Raw genomic sequence first — 11,963 nt, 5'->3', positions numbered from 1 at the left:
ACAGTATTTTTGGCAATATGTTCATTTTAATTGTCGCTATTCTCCCTGCTAAGTATAATTGTAAATTTTTCCATTTTTCCAAATCTGTCACAATCTGTTGTTTCAGTCTATCATAATTGTCCTCTTTAAGAATTCTTGCTGCCATTTGTATCCCCAAATATTTCACTTTTTTGTGATCTGGATATTTAATCTGTCCATTAATATCTTCTTTTTTTTCTATCATATTCTTCACTAAAATCTTAGTTTTTTCCTTATTTATTTTTAGTCCTGCAACCTCTCCATATTCTTCTATCTTTTCTATCAACTTAGGGCCTGTTTCCAATGGTTCTTCCAATATAAAAACCAGATCATCTGCAAATGCTTGTAATTTATACTCTTCCTTTTCTTTATTTTTCCTAATGTTTCTATTCAGTACTTCCAGAGTCAATACAAATAACAATGGTGACAGCGGGCATCCTTGCCTGGTTCCTTTTTTAATATTAATATTGTCTGTCAAGTCTCCATTAATCATTACTCTTGCTGTTTGTTTGTAATATATCGCCTCAATTGCCTTAATAAATCTATCTCCAAAGCCTATCTCCTCCAGTTGCGACAACATAAATTGCCAGTTGACATTGTCAAAAGCTTTTTCTGCATCTAGAAAAACCAAAGCCATTTGTTTCTCTGAATGTGCTTCGTAGTATTCCAGTGTATTCAGTATTATCCTCATATTGTTTTTTATTTGTCTCTTAGGCAGAAATCCATTTTGATCTGAGTGTATAAAGTGATTCAAATAACTTTTAAGTCTTTCTGCCATTATTGAGGCAAATATGTTATAGTCTGCATTTAGCAGGGATATTGGTCTATAATTTTTTATTTGTTGTAAATCGGTATCTTCCTTTGGTATAAGTGTAATGTATGCCTCTGTCCATGTATCAGGAACTTTATTTTTTTATCAAAACCTCATTCATTACTTCAAGCATTGATTCCTGTAATGTCTTATAAAATTCTGCTGGTAACCCATCTAGGCCAGGAGCTTTCCCAGTGTATTGTCTATTTATTGCTTCAGTCAACTCCATCACTGTTATTTTCTCTTCTAATATTGTCTTAGTTTCATCAGGTATTTTTGGTAATTCTGCTTCTCACAAATACTGTTTAACTTTCCGTTCTGCAATAGTCTCTTGCTCATATAATTTCTCATAATACTTCTGCACTATTTTTTATTTTTCTTCATTTCCATAGTATACTGTTCCATTTTCATCTATTAATTATGCTATTCTTTTCACTTCCCTCTCTTTTTTCAGTTTGTATACAAACCATCTACCTGGTTTATTTGCATTTTTGAAAAAGTTCTGTTTAGCTCTAATTTTTTGTGCCAATTCTTCTTTTTCCATTAGTCCCATTTTATATTTAACTATATCCATTTGGTTTTTAAGATTCTTATGCTGTGGATTTCGTTGTAATTCTTTTTCCAATTTCTTATAATCCTCTTCTAAGATCTGTTGTGGTTTTTTTATATTCCTTCTTCTTGTATAAGTTATAATCACACCTCTAGTATATAGCTTGCTTGTTTTCTTGCAGATATTTCATTATCCAAACTTGATAACAGTGCTGCACTGATGATGTTACTCAGGGGTGGGATTCAAATTTCTTAACAATCAGTTCTGTGAGTGTGGCCTAATTTGTGGGTGTGGCTTGATGGTCATGTGACTGGGTGAGCATGGCTTGTATGTAAATATTATAAATATTTATGTAAATATTGATTTTTTAATATAAAAAATAACAAGTTTTACCCAAAAGCAGGCAAAGTAGGCAGAGAGATTGAATTGCTCACAGGATCACAGATTAACTTAGAGATCTATCTGCAATTGGCTACCTGAGTCTGTCACATAAAATTTGCTTGCAAGCAAACTCAAAATTTGCTAGCAAGCAAACTCACAAAATCAACTCACAACACACCATGTATGTATGTGTGTGTGTGTGTGTGTGTGTGTGTGTATACACATACATACAAACATACACACACACACATATACAGACGAACACTATAAAGAAGCCTGATGATGGCAGATGAGATTCTGCCGAAAGGTTGCTACAACTTTAAAAGCACAACTATAATGATGTGGGAAAATACCCGAACAAAGCTGAATACCATACAAATATATATTTATAGAGACGGCAGCTCTGATCACACACTGCTTGCACTGGCACGAAGCCGAAAGCACCAGCCTGAGGATGGCGAGTGGGACCACGCCAAAATGTCACCAAGATACTCTTAATCTTACATGGGAAAAGACCCGAACACACACACACACACACACACACACACACACACACACACACACACACACACACACACACACATATATATATATATATATATATATATATATATATATATATATATATATATATATATATATATATATATATTTGTTTTCTGAGGTTTTCACAGGTATTTATATGTGGATCTTTGGTTATTTGGGTTTTCTCCTGCATAAAATTGGAAGTATCTTGACAACGTTTCGACGAAATCTCATTCGTCATCTTCAGGCTTGTGTCTTCGGCTTTGTGCTTCTTGGAGTAATGTGAGCTTGCAGCTGTTTTTTCTTTTAACTGCCAGTGGGAGTGCGACTTGACTGGGTGGGGGCTTGGCTGTGTTCTGATTGGCTGGGGGTGTGTTCTCATTGGTTGGGGGCCTGGCTGTGATCTGATTGGTTGGGGGTTGGCTGTGTTCTGATTGGCTGGAGGTGTGTTCTGTTCAGGTGGGGGCTTGGCTGTGTTCAGGTTAGTCTTAGTTGTCGGGGGATTTGAGCTGGTGAGCTGTGATCCTGTTGTTTGGCTTCGCCTTCGTGGTCATGCCACATCTTCATGTTGGGTGTCAGTTTGCTTCATGTAAGGGTCGGAGGGGTTTGAAGCAGGTAGTGATGCAGTTGCGGTATGGCTTCTGGTCTGTGGTCATGACTCATCATCTGTGTGGGTGTGAATCTGCTTTCTACGTGGAAGTGTGGTGGTAGCATCTTGTGTGGCCTTTGTGGGTGTGGGTCTGGTGTCATTCTTCATGTTAGGTACTCGTTTGTTAATGGGGGTGGGTTTCCAAATGGCTGGTAGGCGGGAGGTATCATCTAGTTTATTCATGCTGTGTGGGCGTTTTTCTATCTCTATGCTTCTCTGATTATTCTGTTGTTGCGAAGTGTTGAGATTTGGCGATAGTTCTGGTATTTTTAAAGTCAATCTCATGTCCTGTGGCTTTGAGATGCTGGACCAGGGAAGAGGTTGGTTCTTCTTTTTTGATTGAGTTCTTGTGTTCTTCAATGCGTGTACTAATTCTTCTGTTGGTTTGTCCGATGTATGTGTTGGGGCAGGCAGTGCATGGGATTTTGTATACTCCTTGGTTTTCTAACTCGATTCTGTCTTTAGGGTTTCTTAGGATGGTGGATATTTTTCTGTCACTGGCAGTTAAAAGAAAAAACAGTTGCAAATTCACATTACTCCAAGAAGCACAAAGCCGAAGACACTAGCCTGAAGATGATGAATGAGATTTCGTCAAAACGTCGCCAAAATACTTCCAATTTTACGCAGGAGAAAACCCGAATAACCAAAGATCCACATACAAATACCCGCGAAAACCTCAGAAAACAAATATTGCACCTCTACAGGGAGGAAACCCACCATCTGACCAGGACTTATGAAAAACTTGAAGTCCAAAGAGCTTCCATTTTATGTGACCTCGCATTCCTACGCAACTGCCGAGATCAAAATTTAATCCCCATAAGCTTCCAATTGAAATTCCACGCCAACACAGCAGCCACCAAACGCATCCTAAAAAGAACAGAATTGGCCCTAATCAGAAATGAACTTCACACAAAAAGATTCCTCCTAGACCAAATCAACAAAGATCTCCTCACACTTCACCTCAGACTCAGCAACAAGATTCACCTGCACTTTGGGACAAATCCAAACAACTTGCTGTCTGGAGAGCCGAAACACAGACCACCCTCAAGACAGACACGCACACCAACAAACTCAGAAAACTACAATAACGCCAGAAACAAACTCCTCCCCCCTCACATCCACACATGAAACAAACAGTGCACAACATCTCAAACAAGATCCTCACCGAAGCCGAAACCAATGTCCTTTCGAAAGGATTCAACTTTGCTGTCGCTCCCAAACACATCCCCACAGAAACCATTATATGCAGAGTTGAAACCAGCCTGACCAAAACCAACCCTGATGATGCTAACATAGTCAGACTCGAAATCACCAACATCCTCTGCACCAGCAAACCACCCAAAAGCAACTTATCCAAAGAAGAACAAACTGCACTACTTAACCTGAAAGAAGACACCAGCATAATAATCCTACCAGCAGACAAGGGCAACGCGACAGTGGTTATGAACTCATCTGACTACCAAACCAAGTTAACCAACCTACTCCAAGACCCCACATACAAACCCCTAAACACAGACCCCACCACCTACCTAGAAAAAACCACCAGATCCAAAATAAAAGCCTCCCCCATCAGCGAAGAAATCCAGCAAAGAATCATACCTAGAGAGAAATCATCCAGATGCCCTAAGCTTTATGGTCTCCCCAAGATACACAAAGAAGGAACCCCACTTAGACCAATAGTCAGCTCCATAGGCTCACCTCTACAAAACCTAGCCAAATTTCTTGCAAAACAACTACAGCCCTATGTAGAATCCATCAATTCACACGTAAGAAACTCATTCCAGTTCATTGAGATTATAAAGAAACAAAACTTACAGCCCAGCGACCTACTGAGCTTCAATGTCATATCCCTCTTCACCCAAGTGCCTATAAAAGAAGCCTTGACAGCCATCCAAAACAAATACAACCTCCCCCAAGCACATCCTAGATCTGACCAACCACTGCCTATCCAATACATACTTCACCTACAATGGACAAAAATACAAACAAATAGAAGGAGCACCCATGGGATCACCCCTCTCACCTGTCATCGCAAACCTCTACATGGAACACTTTGAAACACAAGCTCTAGAAAAATATGATCAAAACCCAAACTCTGGCTCAGATACGTAGTCATACCTTCATAATCTGGCCACACGGGAAAGAAAAACTGAACAACTTCCTCACACACCTCAACAGCCTACACCCCAAAATACAATTCACCATGGAAACAGAAGCTAACAATCAACTTCCCTTCCTAGATGTCTTAGTATACAAAAAATCCAATGGCTCCCTAGGACACACCATCTACCAGCAGAAAACACATACAAACCGCTATCTACACGCACTCTCACACCACCACCCAGCACAGTTCATTCCGTAGCCGAGACACTCATCTCCAGAACAAAATGCTTAGCCGACGAACAACACCTAAAAACCGAATTACACACTCTCACTAATGTACTAACAGCCAATGGATTCCAAAGAAAGAAGATTACCCACCTAATCCAAAAACAAACCCCAACCAAAATCCAAGACAGAGAACAAGAGAACGGCAAAGCCCTCCTCCCGTATATAAAAGGCACTACAGACAAAATCAGCAAGATCCTCCAAAAACACAACATTAAGACAGCACAAACAGAAAAATATCCACCATCCTAAGAAACCCTAAAGACAGAATCGAGTTAGAAAACCAAGGAGTATACGAAATCCCATGCACCGCCTGCCCCAACACATACATTGGACAAACTAACAGAAGAATTAGTGCACGCATTGAAGAACACAAGAACTCAATCAAAAAAGAAGAACCAACCTCTTCCCTGGTCCAGCATCTCAAAGCCACAGGACATGAGATTGACTTTAAAAATACCAGAACTATCGCCAAAACTCAACACTTCAACAACAGAATAATCAGAGAAGCCATAGAGATAGAAAAACGCCCACACAGCATGAATAAACGGAAACCCGCCCCCATTAACAAACGAGTACCTAACATGAAGAATGACCCACGAAGGCCAGACAAGATGCTACCACCACACTTCCACGTAGAAAGCAGATTCACACCCACACAGATGATGAGACACAACCACAGATCAGAAGCCGTACCGCAGCCGTACCCGCTTCAAACCCCTCTGACCCATACATGTAGCGAACTGATGCCCAACATGAAGATGTGGCACGACCACGAAGGCAAAGCCAAACAACAGGATCACAGCTCACCAGCTCAAATCCCCAACAACTAAGACTAACCTGAACACAGCCAAGCCCACACCTGAACAGAACACCCCCCCAGCCAATCAGAACACAGCCAAGCCCCCACCCAGTCAAGTCGCACTCCCACTGGCAGTTAAAAGAAAAAACAGCTGCAAGCTCACATTACTCCAAGAAGCACAAAGCCGAAGACACAAGCCTGAAGATGACGAATGAGATTTCGTCGAAACGTCGCCAAAATACTTCCAATTTTACGTGGGAGAAAACCCGAATAACCAAAGATCCACATACAAATACCCGCGAAAACCTCAGAAAACAAGTGTGTGTGTGTGTGTGTGTGTGTATTGATTTTTTTATTAAAAAAGAGCAACTTTTACCCAAAAGCAGGCAAAGCAGGCAGGCAGATTGAATTGCTCACAGAATCGGCTACCTGAGTCTGCACTGAAAAGCTTCAGTCCTAAGGAAGGTTCGGCTCTGCTTTTACATTAGCTAAAAAGCAAGAAATCCAAAGATTTCCTGCTTTCTAGCTAATCTAAATCTCCCGGCACAGCAGAACAGCTGATGGTTGGGGGAAAAAAAAGAAAAAATAGCAACTTACCAAACCAAGCAGGTTGGATGACTTGCATGCCAGGTAAGGAGTAAGTGGGCGGAGAAGGGCGAGGTCTGTCAGTAGAGCAATTTCCCGGTTCTCTGAACTGGGGACAATCATATGTGCAGTGTTTGCAAGAAATCATCAGCTGTGCCGCCTGGACAGCTGACAAGCGCTTTGCTCAGATGTGCAGGGTTTGAAAATCTTCATTTTCTGCTTTTTAAACCTCAGCTGTGCCACGCAAAAAAGCTGACAAGGGAAAAGCAGGTGTCAGCTGCTCTTCACAGCTACAGGTTCTATAGAACTGGGCCGAACTGATAGCATCCCACCCCTGATGTTACTGAGTTTGGGTAATGAAACGTCTGCAAGAAAACAAGCTCAGAGAGCACCCCTCATTTCAACCCCAAGCTACTAATACTCTCCTTTATTTGCATCTTTGAACTATGGAGCAGCATTTCATCTCCAATGGTTATCTTTTTGTGCTAAACATTTATCATGTGATTTAGCTTTGGAAGCTATGTGAAGCAAGAGATATCAGTTTTTGACACATTCTATTGGGCTTCGCCACAGCTGGATCTCTTATTTGCAAAGAGAAAAAAACAGAGACAACTTTTGAAAACATTCAGAAAAATGGATGTAAACCCTCCCATAGTAAGTTAGCCAGCAACAAAATTATTATATAAGTAATGGTAGTCTCAACTTATAAAAGTAATTGATTCTGGAATTACAGCCACAATTATGGGTTAAATGGGGTACTATGTGACAATGCCTCATTTATAACTTTTTTTGCAGCGGTCATTAAGTGGACATGGCAGTCATTAAGTTAATCTGTTTTATCCAATGGGCATTTTTTTCCTATAAGGTCTACTGTTCTTTCCAGCACTTACATTGTTTAACACTCTTTAATACATGAGGTAACAAAATTTTGCTTTATAATTACACATAAAAACCATCTGGCTAAGAAACAAATTAGCGTTTAAAGTTGTATGATTAAGATCTTACAATTGCTAACAAATCCAATAACCACATAGGGTCTCCCATTCTGTAAAATGTTAAAATCAAATGATCGTCTGCTCCATAAGCCAGACACAAAAGTGAGACCAATAATAAAAATCCCCAACAAAGCAGGTTCTGCTTACTGGAAAGGTAGCTAAGGATACCATGCTGCTATCTTTAGAGCAGGCAGTGAGAAAACAGGATCGTTTATGGTCTGTATGTTGGTCCCTTGGCCAAGATGTCTTCTAACATGGAATGGGACAGGTTGATATGGCCATCATGCCTCTTCCAACTCATCATTATCAAGTTGTTTCAGGGCAACTCGCCAGGAGTGGCTGGAGAGCCAGGCTGGTGGGCAGGTGGGCAGAGTGCAGAGTAGCAGTGGTGGCTGGGGGCTTCCCACCAGAGATAGAGCCAGGTGGGTGAGTGAATGAATGTATGGGCACAGTGCAAAGTAGCAGTGGTGTTCAGGACATGCAGCAGCGAGTTGTTCCCACAGCAAAGTGGCTGTGTTGACTTGTCCAATGACTTGCAATGATGAGCTGGAGGAAGCAACTTGGTGGTGGTGAGCTGGCTACATTGAGCTGGCCCTGCCAAATTGTCCTAGACCCCTTCCAACATTAGCAACTAGCCACTACAAAGTAGGAAAGCTGACAACTATTTTGCACCTCCACCTGAGCACGCACCATTTTCATTACTTTGTGCAAGCTTGTAGAAATATATATAATTCAAAGACTAATATCACAACAGATATTATATGACAGTGCCAAGGTTGGAAATTGCTTTCACATCTCCTTTGAGATTCTAACAGGCTCTGACCATGCTAATTTCAATGTTCTTAATTAAAGCTTACCAAATTTGCAGTAGATTCAGCTGCATTAAATACTGTGGTTGTTTTGCACTCTGGATCTGGAAAGCAGGGAGAAATATGAAGTTGAAAGCAGCAGCTATTGGGTATAACTATTTAGTACAAAAACAATAAAGTTACAAAATAGACATTTAGGGAAATACTCTAGTCTCACCTGGAGGAGTATACAGATAATCTTCATGGTATTCTCCTTGAAAAGCAGAGGGTAAGTGCACTATTAGAGACACATATCAGAAGTAAATTTCATGTAAAATAAACAATTCCAAGAGAAAGGATGTAAATCTAGCCTCATATTTTAAATTATCCAAACTCTTCAATGAATTTCTCCCAATGCCTTATGCTTCAAATTTCACAATCCCCAAAGTGTACAACTGCTAAGCAATTCTGATTGGACATCAAGAATTCTTAAGATCTGGCTGTGTAAAACTGGCTTAAACGATGGAATATGGTAACATCATTTGTCATATTATTGTATTGTTTTGTTAATCTATGTAAAACATTAGCCAGATACAAAGTCAGCAAAGTTCAAGTTGCTAGATACCTGGTTAGTCTATATAAAACCCCACAACAATAACTAGATGTAGCTAAAAGTTTCAGGACAACATACTTTGCTGGAAGGAAGAAACCTGTTCTCCAATACAGGTCGTCCTCTCGACTTAACAATCACAATTGTGTTCAAATTTCCATTGCTAAGCAAGATAGTTGCTAAATGAGTTTTACCCCATTTTATAATTTTTCTTGCCACAGTTGTTAAGTGAAGGGCTATGTTTGTAAGTCAAGGACTCTCTGTATAGTCAATGAAACCAGATAAATTGCATTACTTATTGCACTTAATTGATCTGTTTTTAAAAAAAATACTCAATTACTCAAATTGTCAATCAATATATAAAATCAATTCAAAATAAATTTCTAAATGCTTAGAAAAACATTCAATGCTTATGACTACAAAGTGCTTCAAACATTTGGCATAGTAACTATATTGGAAAAGTAACATGTTTTTTCATGATTTATTTTATTTGTGTAACATATAAAAATTCCATTTCAATTAAACTGTGTATTGTCTGGGTACAATTGTTTTTAGGCAATCATAATCAAAGTGTTTACTATAGTATTCATCACAATAACATTAATACATGTACTATAATAACAGTAATATTTAGCTTATCTACTTTAACAAATCCCCATTTTGACATTTATCCTTTTTATGTCCCCATATTTCTAACTTCTGTTTTTATTATCTAACCATTGGTAAAATAGGTCACATATCAAAAATTAGTTTCTTCTTTGTCCTTAATAGTAAGTGTTAGTCTATCCATTTCTATACATTCTAATATTTTCTTAATTACACACTCATCTGTCGGGATCTCATACTTCCATTGTTCTGCAAATATAATTCTGGCTGCAGTTAGTACATGTAAAATCAAATATATATTCCTTTTGTTGTATTTTTCCGGCAGATGCCAAATAAAAATATTTCTGGTTTCAAGTCTATATGTTGTTTTATCACTTTTTTCCAACCAAGTATGTATTTTCATCTAATATTTTTTAGTTTGGGGCATGTCCACCACATATGGTAATTATGAACCAGGTATTTGATTGCATTTCCAACTTTTAGCAGATTTATCCTTATACATTTTTGCCAGTCTTATTGGTGTAAAATGCTATCTATAGAACATATTATACAAATTTTCTTTATATGCAGTTGATATAGACAATTTAACATTTCTATTCCACAATTTCCGCCATTTATCCAGTTCTATTGTATACCCAAAATTTTTAGCCGAAACTATCATCTCTATCTGCTCACTTTCAAGTTCAATACTTAATATGTAACAATATATTTTCTTTATGTGTTTTTCATCCATTCCAGTTAATATCTGGCCCAATTCTGTTAATTCTTTATTAAAACCATATATTTTAGCATCTTTCTCATATCGAGATTATATCTGCATTTGTGGCTACCATGCAATGTCCATCCCTTGACTACTAAGTTCCTGCTTAGTTTTTAGTTCCCCTTTTTCATTCAGAATATCTTTATATCTTACAATTTTTTCCATATTTTCCAATTTTTTCCAACATTAGGATGTATCAATGCTTCCATTGTGGTATTTTCAAATAATGTTATTCTTTAATTTTAACCCATACTGATAACAATGCATTTCTAACATTAATGTCTTTGAAAGTAACTATATATCTTATTTTATTTATTTATTTGATTTGTCAATCGCTTACAAGATAATAGGTATAAGGATAAACTTAGTTATGAATACAAGAAATGAGTACATATTAGAAAAATAAAAGAAACAATAGGACAGGGACGGTAGGCACTTTGGTGCGCTTATGCACACCCCAAAAAGCATGCCAACCTAATTGAAGGTTGTGTCCTTCTAAAGTTAGTAGTCTTTGGTGCCTCAAATTAATCCATTCTTTCTCCCATGAAAGTACCGAGGCCTAATAATACAATTCCCAATCTGGCAACCTAAAGCCCCCTCTTTTTTTGGAGTCTTGCAACATTTTCAAACCTATTGTTTTTTTCCTAACCAAATGTATCTTAATATTATTTTATTTAGTTCTTCAAAATATTTTCCCCCAATTTTATTGGAATTGTTTGGAATAAATAGTCTTGGTAAAACATTCATTTTTACAGTAAGTATTCTTCCTGTTAATGACAATTGCAGATTTTTCCATTTCTCTAAATCTAGTTTAATTTGTTGCATCAGTTTCATATAATTATCCTCTAATTGTTGCACATTTTGCTGTTAGTTGTATCCCTAGGTACTTCACTTTTTTGATTATCTGTATATCAATTATTTCCATCAACACTCTTTTTTGTGTATCTGTGAGGTTTCCAACTACAATTTTTGTCTTGTCTTTGCAACTTCCCCATATTCTTCTTTTTCTTTTTAAAAAAAGGTTTTTCTTTATTAAACACACAAACAAAAAATACATTAAAAATGTTGAAAATGGTACAGTCTTCTTAACATCGATCTTTGTCATTACTTTGCTAAGTCCAATAAGAATAATACACAATTTCATTCCATATACATTAAATATACATATAATCATTCCTTATTCTCTTGAATCTTCTCTTCTCTAGCCAAACATAAAATTTGTCCCATATTTTATAAAAATCCAAATCCTCATTTTTTAATTCTTTTGTTAGTTTATCCATTTCTGCGCACGTCATAATTTTGCTAAGTATTTCAAATTCATTTGGAGTATCCTTATTTTTCCATTTCTGTGCGTATGCCAATCTTGCTGCAGTAATTACATGAATTATTAAGTAAATGATTTCCTTATTGTATTTCCTCATATTAATCCCCAACAGAAAGAACTCCGGTCTATGTTCTATTTTTGTCCCACATATTTCTTCCAGCCATTTATGTA

General features: G+C 37.7%; 1 protein-coding gene across 1 annotated transcript in view; it reads right to left on the bottom strand.

Moving 5' to 3' along the window:
• Positions 1–11,963, bottom strand: part of ALG13 (ALG13 UDP-N-acetylglucosaminyltransferase subunit) — a 70,621-nt gene that overhangs the window by 13,304 nt on the left and 45,354 nt on the right. The window contains exons 21-22 of the mRNA XM_087972340.1: positions 8,731–8,790; positions 8,562–8,617 (exon numbers count right to left, since the gene is read on the bottom strand). Coding sequence (XP_087828466.1) covers positions 8,562–8,617; positions 8,731–8,790 — 116 coding nt within the window. The remainder of the gene's footprint in view (positions 1–8,561; positions 8,618–8,730; positions 8,791–11,963) is intronic.

Source organism: Notechis scutatus, chromosome 10 (assembly GCF_049901735.1).
Source record: "Notechis scutatus isolate UNSWTSFEM ecotype Mainland chromosome 10, rNotScu1.2, whole genome shotgun sequence".
In the NCBI taxonomy this organism is placed as follows: Eukaryota; Metazoa; Chordata; class Lepidosauria; order Squamata; family Elapidae; genus Notechis; species Notechis scutatus.
Note: the sequence above shows the minus strand (reverse complement) of the source record. Positions and strands in the feature narration are given on the sequence as shown.